The sequence below is a fragment of the Nyctereutes procyonoides genome, unplaced genomic scaffold, assembly GCF_905146905.1.
Source record: "Nyctereutes procyonoides isolate TBG_1078 unplaced genomic scaffold, NYPRO_anot_genome, whole genome shotgun sequence".
Taxonomy (NCBI): domain Eukaryota; kingdom Metazoa; phylum Chordata; class Mammalia; order Carnivora; family Canidae; genus Nyctereutes; species Nyctereutes procyonoides.
The window spans coordinates 38,613,835-38,630,913 of record NW_026575020.1 but is presented as its reverse complement, the minus strand read 5'-3'; the positions used below and the strand labels follow the sequence as shown (position 1 = coordinate 38,630,913).

At 58.5% G+C, this 17,079-nt stretch overlaps 1 protein-coding gene across 2 annotated transcripts in view; it reads left to right on the top strand.

Moving 5' to 3' along the window:
- The window catches only part of LMX1B (LIM homeobox transcription factor 1 beta), an 83,317-nt gene extending 72,811 nt beyond the window's left edge, over window positions 1-10,506 (top strand). The window contains exons 3-8 of one of the 2 annotated variants that reach the window (XM_055345716.1): window positions 993-1,225; window positions 3,007-3,188; window positions 3,421-3,498; window positions 3,656-3,722; window positions 5,775-5,918; window positions 6,249-10,506. In XM_055345716.1, the coding sequence (XP_055201691.1) occupies window positions 993-1,225; window positions 3,007-3,188; window positions 3,421-3,498; window positions 3,656-3,722; window positions 5,775-5,918; window positions 6,249-6,406 (862 nt within the window). In that variant the 3' untranslated portion in view covers window positions 6,407-10,506. Of the gene's footprint in view, window positions 1-992; window positions 1,226-3,006; window positions 3,189-3,420; window positions 3,499-3,655; window positions 3,723-5,774; window positions 5,940-6,248 lie in introns of both variants that reach the window. The other variant, XM_055345673.1, reaches the window with a different exon arrangement.
- The last annotated feature ends 6,573 nt before the right edge of the window (window positions 10,507-17,079 follow it).

The following is a 17,079-nucleotide window of genomic DNA, read 5'->3' as shown; positions in this document are numbered from 1 at the left end:
GTCAGCCCCATCACTTAGGACCACATGACCCCGAGCAAGTGACTCCGCCTCTCCGCCTCTCAGTTTCCTTATCTCTAAGATGGGGTTCATGCTCATTCTGTTTCATAGGGTTGTTGCAAAGACTAAATGCATCTCTGTGTGTGGAGTGCTGGCACTGCAGCGGCTGGCACACTGTCCTTGCTCCGTAAATGTCTGCACGTCGTGGTAAAGATACTTAAGTCAAAATGAGGGAAAAGTAGTGGTTAGCCCAGCCACGGGGCCAAGAAAGAACATGTGGAAGGGCCGGTGTGAAGAAACTGCAGGCTGTTCCATTGGGCCACAGCCTAGGAGAGCAAAGACAGTACGAGAAAGAGGCAGGATGTGAAGGGCCTTGAGGCACCAGGGAGTCACAGAAGAGTCTGGAGCAGGGAAGCAGCATGAGCAGATGTGTGTTTTAAACACCTTCCCCTGATTCTCCTCCTGGAAGACAAATTGAAGAGTTAGAGGGGCCAGGAGCCCAGGAAGGAGCCTGGGGCAGGTGCCCAGGCAGGAGAGGAGTGGCCCAGGGGTTGGGTTGGACAGGGCTAAGGATTGGTTGGATGTGGGGGGGTGGGAGGAGCAGAGAGGAGGTGGAGCAGGTCCTGGAGTGAGGGTAGACAGAACTGGTGGGTTGCCTGCCCTTCTCAGGCCCAATCCCACCTGGCTCTTGGGGAAAGTCGAGGCTGCCCTTGTGCTCTGCCCTCTAGTGGCCACTGTGTCTCTGAGCAGGAAGGGCCCTGAGATGACACACCCAGGAGAGGGCACCTCTGGGAAGGATGCCCAGCGGCCACCCTTCCCTTGGGCCACCAGAGCCCTGGGAGCCAAAAGAGTGGGGCTGCAGGGCCGTCCCACTGTCTGGCTCTGTGCAGGGGGCGGGCCTCTCCTACCTGGAGTGGAAGGTCAGGGTGGCAGGAGAGAGAGGCCCTTGGTGGGACCCTGAGCCTAGCCAATGTGCCCCCACTGTGCACCTGCAGGCTCTTCGCAGCCAAGTGCAGCGGCTGCATGGAGAAGATAGCCCCCACGGAGTTCGTGATGCGGGCGCTGGAATGCGTGTACCACCTGGGCTGCTTCTGCTGCTGCGTGTGTGAACGGCAACTACGCAAGGGCGACGAGTTTGTGCTCAAGGAGGGCCAGCTGCTGTGCAAGGGTGACTACGAGAAGGAAAAGGACCTGCTGAGCTCCGTGAGTCCCGACGAGTCCGACTCTGGTGAGCCGTGGCTGGAGCCAGGGGGCGCCGGGTGGGGAGGGGGCCCTGCCGCAGAAGCCCAGTGCCGACCCCAGGATCCAAGCTGCATACAGACAGTGCACCCACATCTTGCGCCTGTGGCACTGTTGTGTTCACATGCATGTGTGCAGGTGCACATGGACACTGATATGTATGCATGCCCCCAGGCTCACAGATGCACATGCAGGTACTACCACTGAGTCACATGTGCTCAAGCACCAGTGTACATGCTTGTGACCACATACACACAAGCACAGACAATGCAGGTGTGGATACCTGTGCCCAGGAGCATATATGTGCAGACGCACGGACCTATGTAGGTATGTGCTTATATGCCCAAGCATGCACCAACCCATACCCAGGAGCACACACGTGCACATACACTTAACCAAGCCTACATATGCACACATGACCCAGCTCACACATCACACATGCACTGAGCAGCTGTGCATATGGCCACACATGTTTATCCACATGTGCTGTAGTTTACGCACATGCACACACACACAGGTGCCCTGCTCTCTAGCTCCCCACCCTCAACTTCCCTTTGCCTTACTGTGGCCCGCACTATGGCACAGCACCACAGGTGTCTCTGCCTGCACCAGGTGCTGAGAGGCAGGGGTCTGACACGTCCTTAAGCAGCAGGAGCAGCTAATTGGGGGAATTGGGGCCTTCTGTGGTGGAGGCAAAGACCCCATTTCCCAGGATAAAGGCATCTCTCTACTCTGTTCCAGCCTCCAAAAAGACTGTGCCAGCGTAGAGCCCTCCTGGCAGAAGGGCGAATACAGCTAGAAATGAGTCTTAGAAGGGGAAGACCAAGGAGCACTCTGGGGCCCTGTTATTCCAGGATAGTGGGGAAGGACTGGGGTAGAGGGCTTGCAGAGGAGATGCCCTGGTCTTCTGAGCCCTTTGGGGTAACCTAGAGTCTGTAGTCACAGGACCTACCCCCATCTGGAAGAGCTTTGTGACTGTAGGGAGCTCCCCATCCATCCATCCCTCTGTCCACCCCTGGGCAGGGCACCGTGGTGGCTGCCTGGACTCTTAGGACAGAGTAGACACTGGCCAGGTGCCATTGGCCCATTCATATTAGGCTTAGGGGTCTTGGAGGGAGGAGACCCTCTCTTAGGGCCTGGGAAAAAGAGACCAATTCAGACTTGGGGGAGCAGGAGGTACATGGTGTCCACCTGGGGCTGGCATCTCTGAGACCCACAATTCTGGGACATGGAAGTGGCCGTGTGTGCATGGTGGTTGGGTGTGTCTCTGGGTGAATACACATGCTTCTGTGTGTGTGTGGGTGCGTGTGCCTGTTCAGGCGTGCCTGTGCTTGTATGTCCCCCACCTATGAGCATGTACCTGTGTGTGTCTGAATGTGACCACATGTGCCCAGTCCTATGTGGGCCCAGGCACCAGTGCACATATGCATCTGCTAGTGTTTGAGTGTGTAACTCTGTGTGTGTGGCGTGCATGTCATGGCCGTGAATACTCCTGTGTGAGAACATCTGTGGTGTGTCTGTGCCTGACAGTTCTTCATCCCTGGAAGCGTCAAGGAAGAAGGCTCCCTGGTCTCCTCTCTGGGTCCTGGGGCCCGCTGGCACCAGGCTAGTGCAGTGGGAACCAGTTTACTCAAAGGCTGATATGTGTGCTGGGGTCTCCAGAGTGCTGGGGGGCCAGCCATGGCTGGTGTTGGCAGGAGGTGATGGGGTCCTGCCAGGCAACAGATGGCCTCAGGGGACAAGACTGACGGCTGGGTGTGTCCCCCACAGTGAAGAGCGAGGATGAGGATGGGGACATGAAGCCAGCCAAGGGCCAGGGCAGCCAGAGTAAGGGCAGTGGGGACGACGGGAAGGACCCCCGGAGGCCCAAGCGACCCCGGACCATCCTCACCACGCAGCAGCGAAGAGCCTTCAAGGCCTCCTTTGAGGTGTCCTCCAAGCCCTGCCGAAAGGTGAGGGGCCACTGGGGTGGTGGGGCAGGGCTGACACCCCACGCCCGCCACTCTCCCAGACAATGCCCCTACTTCTCTTGCTGGAGATGGGGACATCCCTCCACCCCACCCCTCCCCTCTTCCTCCCCTCCACTCCCCTATCCCTCCGCCTCCCCCCCCCAAACTACCGCCTTCCTGGCCTGCTGCCCTGCCCCCCACCCCCAGACCTGATCTGTGTCCCTCCATCGGGCAGGTCCGAGAGACGCTGGCAGCAGAGACTGGCCTCAGCGTGCGCGTGGTCCAGGTCTGGTTTCAGAACCAAAGAGCCAAGGTGAGAGGCCACCTGTCAGCCCTGCTGCGCAGAGATGGAGGGATGGCTTAGGGGTACAGGCAGAAGACAGGGTCCTGGTGGGAGGTGCTGGGAAGGAAGGGGGGGAAGGGGGGCGGGGCAGGGAGGTGATGACTGGCATGACCTGTGTCCCCTGTAGATGAAGAAGTTGGCACGGCGGCACCAGCAGCAGCAGGAGCAGCAGAACTCCCAGCGGCTGGGCCAAGGTAAGCTGGGACCAGGGGACAGGGCCCAGGCTCAGCCTCCTGTAACAAGAGCCCCCCCCATCCTTCCACCAGGGGGAACAGGGCTCTGGGAACTGTTGCCTTGGAACCTGCTGTGATCAAGGGAGGCCATGGGATCACCGGGGCGGAATTGGGGCAGGGACACCAGAGAGATGGCTGAGGGTTGAGGGGTGGGCTGCCCGAGGAGTGACATAATATTTGCATGCAGAACTACAGCCATCTGGGGCACCCGGCTGGCTCAGTCAGTGGAGCACAGGATTCTGGATCTCAGAATCATGAGTTCAAGCCCCATGTTTGGTTTTTGGTGTAGAGCTTACTTCAAGCAAACAAAACACTGCGACCATCTCCCACCCTCAGGGTGTGCCAGGCACAATTCTCACCACAGGCAGTGCTCCGCCTCACTAATTCCCACAGATCCCAGAGGGGAAGGGCATTGTCACAGTGCATTTTACAGCCACCGAGGCTGATGCTCAGACCAGGGGACTTACTGGAATCACTCAGCTAGTAAGGTGCAAAGCCACCTCCACCCCAAGGGTGGGGCCCCAAGCTTGTGTTTTTAACATGACCATACACCCCACTGCCCAAATTAGAATTCAGCAGAAATCTCGAGAGAGTCTCCATGGGGTGGGGTGTTGAGGAGTTCAAGGTGGGCTCCTGCTGGATAGTAAGGAGCCAGTTTGAGGGACAGTGGCCAGGCCCCCGAATGCTGGGCTTTGCCAAAATGCTTTTACCATTTCTTGGGCCGGGGCTGACCTCCCAAGCCCCATGGGGACATTGAGCCTTGAAGAGAGGGCACAGGGAGCTTCTTGGGGGTGCCCACATGGAGTGGGAGCCCCAGGCTGCCTGTTCCCAGGTGAACCAGGGGCTCCAGGGCAGATGCCAGGGTACTGACCGGCAGCCCTTCTACTTGGGGCTCAGGGCCAGGCCAGTGTCTCCGGCTGTAGCTGACCCTTGGAGGCCAGTTATTTCTCTCTGCACCCTCTGCTGTCCTCTCCTTAGACCACCTAGCCCCCTGGGGCTGTGGCCACTGTCTCTGGTCTCCCAACTGCCTCCAAGATGCAGCCTCCCCGAGGATGTTCCACAGTCCCCCTTGAGCTCATCACGACCCATACTGCTCCACATAGCAGCCCCTGCTACCACAGCCATACAACACCCTCTGCTCTTCCCCACCCCCAGCTCAGCAGATGGCACCAGCCCCCACCCTGTGCCCACACCAGGAACCTGGGAGTCACTTCTGACCCTTCCTGTCCTACAGTCACTGTATCCGCTCCGCTGCCAAGTTGGGCAGTGATTTCTGGTCCCATGTCCCTCTCAGGAGTTTTCATTCCCACGTCCACCTTAATAGACACCCCAGCTTCTCCCTCAATATCCTCCAATGGTCCCTGCCTCCATCCTCCACCCCCAGAGGACCATCTTCCTCCCTATCCCTGGCCTTCTCTCATCCTCACGTGACAGCCCCATGCACATGGCTCCCTGCTTCCCTCCCCACCTTTGCTGCTTTTGGGGGGACATACCTGCCCCCCTGGAACAGTTGAACCCCTGCTGATTCTTTAAGTCACATAGAGTCAGGGGGTCCCTTCCTCCAGGAAGCTGTCCCTGAGCCTCTTTGGCCTGGGCGCAAGCCCCACCTTGTTGCTGCTGGATGCAGGGAGCTCACTGCACCCCCGTGTTGGACATTACTGCCTGCTTAGTGTCCGTCTCCCCCAGCAGTGAGCTTCTGGAGGGCAGGGCCATGGGAGGGAGGGAGGAGGTGGGAAGAGGAACTGATTTGAGAACGGATTCCTGAAGAGGAGCTACCAGGTGTATCTGGGGACAGGGGCTGGACACCTGTTCAAGTGGCCCTGGAACACCGTGGGCAACTAGGGAAGGCCAGAGGCGGTCAGAGTCAGAGGGCCCACAGTGGGGGTCTTGGCCGGCGGGGTCAGGTGGGAGGTCAGTGGGAACCCCTGTGGTACATCTGTGAGGGCTCCCTGGGGTGGGTGCTCCAGGACCAGGCGGACAGGGCTGGTGGGTGAAGGTGTGTTCTGTCCCCAGAGGTCCTGTCGAGTCGCATGGAGGGCATGATGGCCTCCTACACGCCACTGGCCCCACCGCAACAGCAGATCGTGGCCATGGAGCAGAGTCCCTACGGCAGCAGCGACCCCTTCCAGCAGGGCCTCACGCCGCCCCAAATGCCAGGTGACCACATGAACCCCTATGGTAAGCTGCCCCACCCCCTGCCCACCCCAGCACCACCCCTGCCCACTGCCTGACCCGGCAGTCCTGGGGTCGTGACAGCACATCCCACCCCAGGGCCCAGGCAGGCCCCACCAACACAGCCCACCTGCCGCCTCCTGACAGAAGGGGTGCCCTCGAGACCCCATCCGAGGCCCTCGGCACCTCTGGTCCTGCGCTGCCGCCGCAGGTCCTCCCATCCCTCCTCACCTCCGGCCACACAGCCTGCAGGGCTGACAGGGCCCCCTGGAGCTCCTGCACCACCTGGGCTCCTGACGCCCCCTCTGCCTCCAGGGAATGACTCCATCTTCCACGACATCGACAGCGATACCTCCTTAACCAGCCTCAGCGACTGCTTCCTCGGCTCCTCGGATGTGGGCTCCCTGCAGGCCCGCGTGGGCAACCCCATCGACCGGCTCTACTCCATGCAGAGTTCCTACTTCGCCTCCTGAGAGCCAGCCGGCCGCATGGACGCTTGGGCCAGGGTCCTGGGGTGGGCCTGCGGCCGCCGCGACCACCCCACCACCCGCACAGACTCTACACACAGCCATACGGTGCCCTTCCCCTGGGCTGGCCGGGCAGGCAGATGGGCGCAGCCTGGGCAGGGCTGTGTCCTGCCCACAGAGACCGTGTCACCCCAGGGGCCCAGAGTCTTGGAAAGCCACTCGCCTCCCAGTCCCACCTCGGCCTCCATCTCCTCCTTCTCCCTGCCCATCTCTTTTTTGGGAAGCTTAAATTCTCTCTATTTTTTTAAACGTCTTCTCTGTGTCCAGCCAACCTCCATGGGTGGGGCCTAGGCCCAGGCGGGGGCCCCCCGTGCATGCCCCCAGGAGATGATGTTGCGTGAGGTGCCTGTTAGCTAGAGAAGCGTGGGTCCCTGTCCGGGGGGCCGGTGCCCACCTCCCCCACCTCCGAGGGCGGGCCCACCAGTCTGGGTTCACCTGTCCCAGCCCGAATCTGGAATAGAAGTGGGGAAGAGCCTGGCAGGTGTACCAAGCCCATCTCGGGCTCTGCCCTGAGGGCAGTCCCTGGGGAAGGTAGACTGAGCCTCACTTGCAAACGCACGCACACTCGCACACTCGAAGGCAACCTGGGTGGATACGCACACAGATACAGAGACCAGCTGAAGAGGCACAGAGGCGCTGTGTGGGCCAGCCCTGCCGTGCCAGGAAGGGGAAAGAGGCCAGACGGGGCAGGGACCCCCTCTGCTTACAGCAACAGGAGAGAAGGAAGGAGGGGAAGGAAGGAGGAGAGAGTTTGAGGCTTGAAACACGGGGACCCAGGTGTATCCTGGCATCAGCCTAAACAGGTGCTGCCTGAGCAGGCAGGGCAGACACAGATCCCCCAGAACCAGGTAGGACAAAGGGCAGAACTTCCAGGTGGAAAGGAGCCTCACAGGTCACCTATTCGGCACATCATCTGGACTTTGGCTCCCTCTGCCTCTCCTCACATACCTCCAGCAGGGCGAGGAGGCCGCCGCTTCACCGGGCCCCGGGTCAGCTGCTGTTTTCTGCTGATTTTGCCTCTGCCTTTTTTTGGCCCCAAGTCTTCACTTGTGAAAGCCAGGCTCTTCCAGTTTCCGCAGCTCTTTCTCTTAAAACTGTACCCTCAGCTGGGCTCTAGCTTTCCCTCTAAAGGTGGGACAGAAATAACCGAATCTTCTAACTGACATCGGCCAGCCACCTCCCACTTTAGGTGCCCTGCCTCTGTTAATATGGCCCAAAATGCAGTGAAGAGTTGAGGCCGAGTTACCTGGAAACTCACCCTACCCTTCTGTAAGTGAATCCCCTGACCCTCACTCACGGGACAACTAAGCCACATCCCTCTTCTGTGTGTATTTGGGGACAGGGGCATTTCTTGTTCAGACTCGGGGGAAGGACCTTGAATTTTTTTACTTGCTACATTTTTTCTTATTGGATTCAGTCTAGCCTGTGGAGTTTCTCTGCACCCCCAACTGTGTGACCACTGGCTTGCTGTCCCCGCAATGTCGGGAGCCAGCCCTGTGTTTCTCACCCGAGGCACAGGAACCACCTGGCCTCCCCGTGTCCCAGTGTCGGCCTGTGACCCAGTCCTCCTGGGGTGACGCGTTCTAGTGCATTTCCCACCCTGTTTTGTCAGATGCCCCTCTGGGACATGGGAGCCAGGGAGACAGCGTTAGCCCCCACCCCGGATCCACTAAGCCCTAAAAGTGAGGTCAGGCTGATGGGCCCTGTTCTCGGTGACCCCTTGCTGGTCTCTGGTGGCCACTGTACCCTCCGCCAGGTGCGCAGAGCCCTGCCTTTAATTCTGATACCAAGCCCTAGGCCGCCGCCCCAAGACCTGCCCAGTCTAGCCTTGGAGCAAATAGGATGACAGGGGTATCTCTGCCTTTGGGCGCCTCTGCCTGACCCTCTCTGGGACCCTCTCAGTTCCCAGCCTGCTCCGTGGTTTTGCTCCTCTGTCCAGTGGGGACCCTTAGGCTGCCCCAGAGCGTCCCGTGCTGTTCATCGGAGCTGTCGGCGGGGCGATGTAGCCCGGCAGCCCCCTCGGCGGGACACCCAGGCAGTCCTTCCCTGAGCTCCTTGTTCCACACGAGCTCCCACAGGCTCTCGGCTGTCCCGGGTTTCCTGCAGCCTCAGTCCATGTGGGCTCTGTGCCATCCCCCGTCCTGGGCCACCAGCGGCCCCTGTAGGCAGCCAGCTGGTTTCTTGAGAGAGACTCCCTTTCCTCCTCTTGGGCTCACCTGATCCAAATCATGCTGGGGCATTTGGGGCGGGCCGGGGCACAACCCAGGCCCCCAGGAGCCCCAGTCCTTCTCTCCCAGACTGTTTCAGTTGGAAGGAAGCTCAGAAATGGGCATCTGGCCCACTTCCTTTATTCCCCAGCTGGAAAGCCCAGCTGGGAGAGGGAAGGGAGTGGGGGCACCATGCCAGCCCCTTCTCTTTGCTGAATGGCCTCTAGGTCAGGGGTGTGTGATTTGTCCTAGGAAACTCTTGCCATCCCCTCCCATGGTGGGGGGGGACACCTCTTCCACTTGGGGGCCTCACAACCTCCCAAGTCTAACCCAGGCTCTGCTCCCATTGTGAGCTGCTCCTTGCAAAGAGCTGGTTCCAAGATACCCACACTCATGTCCCAGAGGGGGTCCAAGCCAGAGGGAACTCAGACAGCCCCGTGGGCCGGACACGCCTCATCAGCAAAGCTAGGTCATTGCTGTGGGCTGCGGCTCACTGCCTGAGGTTCCCAAGGCTCCCTGAGATGCTAGTGTCCTGCCTGTCCAGCCCCGGACTGGTGTGGAGACACAGATGAACAAGTTGTAGGGTCCACCTCGAGGGGCTTTCTTCTAGGAGAGGCATCCACACTCCGACCCAGCTCTGTCCAGATGTGAGTGGTGGACCCATTTCCCGGATGAGGAACCTGAGGCTCAGAGGAAGGAGGCAAGTGCTCAGGGTGTCCCAGCAGAGGCACTCGGAGGCGGAGTGTGGGCTGAGATAAGCAGGCTCTTCCCACCTGGTGTGGGAGGAGTGCAGCCCTGACTTGGGAGCACAGCAAGTAGCCAGGAGCACTCCCCACCCTGACTGACTGACCAAACGACCAAACCACCGACAGACCTGTCATCAGTGGTGGCTGGGACAGGAAGCCGAAGGGAAGAAGTCTGGTCCCCAGGAAGAGGCAGGAAGTGTGAGGTGGGCAGGGGGAGTGTTGGAGAAAAACCGGTTCCGTTTCCCTGCTGGGGAAGGTGAGGCTCAGAGAGGGGAAGGAGTCTGGCCCAGGTAACACAGCATGAGGGGAGAGGCACGGGAAGGTGGGGGCCTGCCCCCAGCCACAGCCTCATCTGCTGGCTCCATGGAGCCTCCTGGAGGGCCACGCGGACAGAGGGACGCTGTGTTCCAAAGGTCGGACCGTAGGGCTAGCAGAGCCTGTAGGAGAGGGTCCCACACCAGGGCATGTTGGGAGGCTTCCTGGGGGGGGGGGAGCCCACCGCTGCAGCAGGGCCCATGCCAGGCCAGGCCCCTGTCACTGCCCCGGCAGGCAGTGAGGCTGCCTCACCCACCGGGGGAGCCTCGGGGGAGGGGGCTGGCCAGCCCCTGCCAGGCCTGAGCTAGGCATCACCCGGGTCAGGACCTCACCTCCTGTCCGGGAGGATCTGGGGCTCGCTCTGCCCTGAGGGGAGGAGGGTCCACATTCGCACGCGCACACACACTCACACCCGGACTTACACGGAGGCTCGCACACCCACACTCCGGGCACACGAGGCCTGCGGGCTGGGGGAGCAGGGAAGACCCTCCAACGCTTGGCCTTCAGAGGGTGCAGTTTGCAATGAGCCTGTCTGCCGGCGCCCCCACCCCACCCAGGGCCCCAGGGGGCCCAGCCCGGTGTGGGGACCAGCCACTGGCCATTCCTCTGTTTTCCTTGTACAGACTCTCACTGCCCACCCGCCATCCCCAGACACATTTTATTTAATAACTTGTCATTGTTAAATTATTTATTAGCGTTTACCACATCACCACCCCCACCCTGCCCTCCACGCTCACCTTCTGCCTCTTCCCACAAAAGCAGAAAATGCAAACACCAACAAAAGATGAGACATCAGTATATTTGTAAATAAACCAACCTGTACACGCCTGTGCTGCCTCTCCTTGGGGGGGGGGGGCAGGCCGCAGCCAGTCCTGCGCGGAGGACAACAGGCCCAGGAGGAGGGAGGGCTGGTGGGCCCCGTTCTCACCCCAACCCATCCCTTGTCCTATCCCATAATCCTCACACCCCATCCTGGGCCCATCCCAACCCCAAACCACCTCCACACTTAAAACAAATGCATCCATCCCATCCCACTGTCTCTGGTTCCCCAACATTCATTCATTCAAGCAACCGACATGAAGGGCCCTTTAAGTGCCAGCCAGCAGGCTGAGGACCAGAGGGCAGTGGTCTGTGCCTCAAGGAGGTAGACTGTGATGCAGGCTCAGGTGAGGTTTAGACAGGCCTGGTTGCAGGGGTCCCCAACCTCACCCAGGGGGGCAAAGCATCATGAAAGGCTTCCCGGAAGAAGCTACATATTAAGCTTCGATCAGAAGTCAGCCAGCATGGAGGAGACTAGGTGGGGAGCAGTGTCTGGCAGTGCTTCAGTCTTGTGCAGAATCTCAGAGGCACGCAAAACCCTGTAAATCTCCTGAATTTGCTCAAAGAATAGCTAAATTTGGGGGTGGGAGAGAAGCAGGGAGACAGGAGGCAGGGCCTCACGCCCGCAGGTCTGATGTTCTGATGTTCTCGGCCTCTCCCCACCCCTCTGGTGGCTCCTTCTCAGCCTCCTGCCCCCACCCCTGCGGCCACAGGTCACCTGGAAGCCACCTGTGGCTGCTCTCCCCCTGCCCTCGGGCACCAGCGCCCCCTAGGGGCACACTCCGCCCCACACCCCCTTCTGCAGCCTCTGGCTGATTCCAGCCACGTGGCTTCCAGGAGTCTAGACAAGTTGAGGCGCTCCGGCTCATGGCTTCCTTTGCACCCACAACACCCTGAAGAGCAAGTATTAAGGTCTCACTTTTCAGAAGCGAACCCGAGCCTCAGGTAGTGAGCGGCTCACTAGGACAAAGCTACCAAGGGGCGGCAGAAGCAGGGTTCAAGAAAATCAGGTTCGGCTGCAAACCCGTGGCCTCACCCCCAGTGTGGCCTCACCCCCGCTGTCCCCTCAAGCCCACACTCTCTGGGCCTGTGATCTGGTCCTCCGAGTTCAGGCTCAGGGGCCTGAGGATCCAGGAGACTCTCCTACCTTCAAAGTGGCCTCACTGAGGCCCGGAGAAATGGAGTCCCTCAGCCCGGCTGCACAGCAGACACCGGACCAAACCGGGTCTTCACGGCCAAGCCCCGGCCCGGCTCCTGTAAGAGGGGCCTCCGAGCTCCACCTCCCCCCACCCCAGCAGCAGGCTGCCGACTCTCTGCCTACAGCAACCGTTTAAAATCCTGTCACTAAAAAATGTGTGAGGGGTGGAGAGAGGGGCTGTGCTAATCCAGTGCTCCCCGGTCTCCTGCCTGTCTTCTCCGGGCCAGCTCAGAAGTGAGGCACGGGGGTGGGGAAAACACCCACGGGGTCCTTGGGGAAATAGGGCACGGGAGGAGGGATCCCTCCAGGCCCCCCTTTCCAGGGGCGGGGACAGGACAAACGCCAGCCATTCCCCACCACTGCTGGTCACAGACTTCAGCCCACTGACTGGCCTTCACAACAACCTGGAGCAGCTCTCACCCCATTGCACAGATGAGAAAACCAAGGCTTGCAGAGCAGCCACTTGCTCCAGGGTGATTCCTCCCAGGAACCTGGGGTTGGAGTGGGAGTTGAGAAGCCTCTGGTCTCAGGAGAGGGACATGATTGCGATCCCGCCCAACCAAACTTGTCTTCAGGGGGACTGAGCCCCTGTGCAGTGCTGCCCCCGGAACACCCCACTACTCCCGGGCCCCCAGCTTTCCTCGAGAACCCTGCTGGGCTGGAGAAGGTGAGGGATGTGCGCAGCTGCACAGAACCAGCAGCCACTGGGACAAGGTGTGGGGAGGCAGGGGGCCCAGCAGGCATTAGGACAATGGTCGGAAGGAGGGCTACCGCCACGGTCCCGGCCCCCCGCCGTGACTCTGGCCTGCTCCCCCGCATCGCACTGCACCTTGCACATTTTGCTTCACTCACTCCTCACAGCCCCTCAGGACAGGAAGAACCGTGATGTCCACTTAACAGATGAGGACACTGCCATCCCCATTGTTCCCAGGAGTTCCTACCCTACAGCCAGCCCCACTCTGCCTCAGACGCCCTCTCTGCCTCTAGTGTCCTGGGACCCCATACCAGGCTGATCTTGACCCCAGGGAACTGTCAGACAGGGGAGCTCTGTTTATGGCTTTGACTTCAGAGCGATCCCCGGGGCTTGACTGGAGAGCAGAGATAGCCTCCTGATTGCTTGTTCCCTTTGATCTTCATCTATTGCCTGGCAGGTGTCCCAGGACGTATGTCCTCCTGGGCAGAGCTTAAGTGGGAGCTATAAGAGGAGAAAGGAATAGAGGACTCGAAGCAAGCACAGGCAAGGGGGGTTGGGGCCTTGTCAGCTGTGCCGAAAATGCAGGGAAAAACTTCCTGGGGGGTACAGACCAGCAGGAGCAAGTGTGCAGAGGCGGGAAGGGCAGGGCATCAGTGAGGTGGGGACACATCTGGGTTGAATTCAGGATTCCAAGGCCAGAGATGGCAGGAGCTGAGATCCCTGGTGCTGCCCGTCCCACACTGGACATGCGAGGGGGCAGGGCTGGAGACCATTCAGGCCCTTGGCCCTGGCAGGACACCTGGCCCAAACCGTTCCCTACTTTAGCTGAGAATAAAGTCAGCACACTGAGATGTTGAATACAGAACAGTATCTATCTGTGGGCTAAAGAGAATAAACAAAACCCTCTGTGCCCGCTGTATAGGTCTAAAAAAATGCACATCTCGATGTCTTGGAACCCTTAATGTGCCCATTGGGCTCCAGGGGCCTTTAATTTAGAAAACTCTGATCCCAATCAGAGCCGAATCAGTACCAAAGTGGTGTGCGGAAAGTTCTTAGCACAGAATCTAGTCGGAATGGGCCCAATGGTAGGCAGCCCCCGGGGCAGCTTTCCTCTGTGACAGAGCACCTAGGACCTTTCTACGAGCAGGGCCTCCCTTAACAAAGCTGGGGGTACTTTGCTCCTAAATCCCCAGGACCAGAAGCTAGTTTGAATTTCACTTCCGAACATGCAGTTGCCCGTCAGGCCACGAGGTGGCGACCGGGAGTCAGGGAGGTGAGAGCCGGAGGGGCGGCGGGCCGGGAGGTGTGGGGATGGCTTCAGATTCTGGCAGAGAAAGAAAAGAGGAAGAAAAGTCTTCCGTGCGCCAGGCGCTGTGTGGAAGCTTTACAGGGATGATGCCGTGCATCCCTCATCACAACCCTAAGAAGCAGGTGTGAGCACTCCCATCTTACAGAACAGGAACATGGGCTCAGAGATGTCAAGTGACCTGGCCGAGGCCGCATAGCTAGGAAATGGCAGATCTGGGATTTGAACCAGAGCTGAGTCAGCGACAAAGATACAGGAGGAGGAAAACAAGGAGAAGCAGAAGGGGGTAAAATATCAACCTCTTCTTGCTTTAGCCGCTCCCAGCAGTTTTGTGCCTCTTCACACTGACCTGTGAGGCAGGTAGTGTCACTGCCCATTTTATGGATAAGGAAACTAAGGCTAAAAGCCAGAGAAAGGCTACTTATTATCACTGCCCTAGCTCCTGGGGATTCAGCCCTCCCTGAGCCCTGAGGGAGGACCACAAGGGTGAGTGCAGAACTGGTGAGCTCCTCCCCCCCCCCCCCCACACACACAGCCTGGCCCCTTCTCTTCCTCTGCTCCTCGAAGATGAAGAGCAGGCTCAGGCCTTGCCCAGGACTCAGAGCAGCCTCAGCTTCCCCAGGGACACCAGGGGGCTCCCTCACTGGAGCAAGATTCAGGTCTACCCCCATAGAGCACCAGCCCCTATGGGTGCTTCCAGAACAGGGGACCTGAGTCATAGCTGGAAGCTCCTGATTGGGAGTCTGCGTTTCATTCTCATCATGTCAGTCACTAGGGCCCTGGGGCTTGGAGTGCTCTGCCCCCGCTTCCAGCTTCGGGGAGTGTGCAGTGCAGTGCTATTAAGCTCCAATCCCGGCTCTGCTCTTCACTGTCCATGTAACCTTGGACAAGTCACTTAACCATCCCACGTTTCTTTATAAACTGAGGGGTGAGCACAGAGCCACCAAGAGGGTCACATGAGCAAGTGAACCTGCCTCAGAATTCGGCCAAACCCAGGCACTCAAAAAACAGGGCTAAGATTATTTGTGGGTGCCCCTACTTCTGTCTACACAGGAAGCTAACTCTCAGCTCCCAAGAGGAGCCCAAGGGCCTGCAGGGAGTGTTTGGGGTTGTCCGTGGCACTGGCAATGGCAAGGCTTCCTCTCAACCCTTTTAGGCCAGAGAAGCTTCTGGGAGCTGAGTTCCCTGAGACACCAGCATTCCTTCCCCATGCTCCGAGGCTCAAAGGCTCCTGGCCCTCCCGTGACCTCATGGGCCATCCAGAGGAGGCATCGAGGCATGGGCAGTGGGAGCTTGTCCCTGCCAGTCAGCGTGAGTCTTGCAGCCTCCTTGATCCAAGGAGGAGGTGGGGGCACCTTGGATCCGAGTGACTGAGATGCTGACAGCTCTGCTTCATACCACTGGGGGGAGCCCTAGAGACCGTGGTCCGTTCACAGACAGAAGGTTACAGGCAAGAGGGTTAAAGGCAGACCAAAGCTTCAGTTTATTGGGGCATTAAGGGGCTAACAAATAAATGGTTAATAAAGCCCTTCACTGTTTAAGCTACTTAGAGTTAGGTCTCTGTCACTTGCCACCAAAGTCCCGACTAAAACCCATACCATCTTACAGGGTCATCGGGCAAATTAGTGAGATCGTATTTCCATGTTTTTGACACAAAGTCAGTGCTCCAAAAGAATAGCTAAGATGATTCCCAACACAACACAATAACCACCCCCGTACCTCCCCCACCCCCAGTTCTGCAACATCGCCCCCCTTCATTCATACAAATACAGTTTGTGAGAACTCTACCTAACATGTACACAGATTTTGAGCTGGCATTTAAAAGAAGACATTGTGTTGGGGGCATTTTCTTCCCCTACAGATTCCATTCAACTGGATATTGTCCGAGATTCCTGAGAACAAATTAAACCAATCACTGTTGGCACAAAACACACGTATAGTCACTGCGAGTGTGGTTCCTGCCATCAGAGCTCTTGTGGCCAGGAGCACCTGCCTGGTGCCAGATCCCCCTCAGGGTCACCCATACATGGAACTTAGAGGCTGTCATGGGGCTGGGCAGTGGGGTACTTCATAAGCCAGAGAGTTCAACTGGAAAAGTGAATTACTGGTGCTGAGTTGCTAATGAGCAAATAATCAAGTTATACCCACCACAAAAATGTCCAGCAACAGAGTGCTTATGACAAGGGCAGAAAACTGCAGTCATGCTCTGCAAAACAAAGGGAGGTGGCAGCTCTAGAAGAGGTCAGCTCACTCCAAAGGATCTTTTGGAAAAATTCCCCACCAACACCAGCACCTAGAAATATGGCCCTAGCAGTGATGGCCAGGACAGTTATAACAGCTGCTACTTGTGGGTACTTATCACAGGCCAGTACCTCTAGGCATGATCTCATTTCATTGTCTCTCAAAGTGTTGTTATTATCATCCCCATTCTCCAGGTGAGAATACTGAGGCTCTGAGGGGTACAGGAGCTTGTTCAGTGAGTGGCAGATCCTGAGAGCAAGTTACCAGCATAAACAAGCAGCTCTGCCCAGAAGGAAGGTTGGGACAGACAGGCAAAGCTCCCAATTTTTCGCAAAATTCTGCCCTTTTGAGGGGTGGAGCGGGCTTCACCAGATTAGGCTCCAGGCCAAGGAGTGAGTTGGAATGGCCTGAGGGATGAATGAGAAAGGCCTCTTCCCAGGGGAATGGGAGGGAGGCTTCAAAGGCAGGGCTGGTGCAGCCCATCCTAAACTGCTTCCCTGGCACCTGCCAGCAGCAAGTCAGCAAGTCGGCTGGCTTCTCAGGACACGAGAAGCAGGGAGAGAGGGAGACTGATGGCCAGAAAACCACCTCCCTCTCCGGAGCCAGCCCAGCCCTGCTGCAGGCACGACCTGTGCCTCTTACATCATTGCCTTGTGCTGTCTAGAGGGGAAGGCTGAGTTCGGGCGTGGTTAACGGCTTGCCAAATTCACACAGCCAATTGGCACAGCTGGGAATATAGGAAGAGGGAGGGAGGAGAATGGGCTCATTTTCACACATGAAAGACCCCACATCCCCACCACGTCCCCCTCCCTCCTCTCCTACCCCCAGAAGAGCCCCTAGAAGAAATCCTGTAGATTAGAAACCTAGAATGCTGACGAACGGCACACCAGTAAGGAGAAGAAGCAAGGGCTCATCCATGGGGAGGCTGGATACAGGAGCAGGTGCACAGCCGGGGACTGGGAGACGGGACAAGACCAGACCGGGACCCCTCGGAGGCCGACCACACTCTCTGAGCCCTTTCCAAATCGCTGGAGAAGATGGGCCCCTGTCCCAGTGATGACTCCCCTAAAGCCAGGGCGTGGCTTGGAAGTGG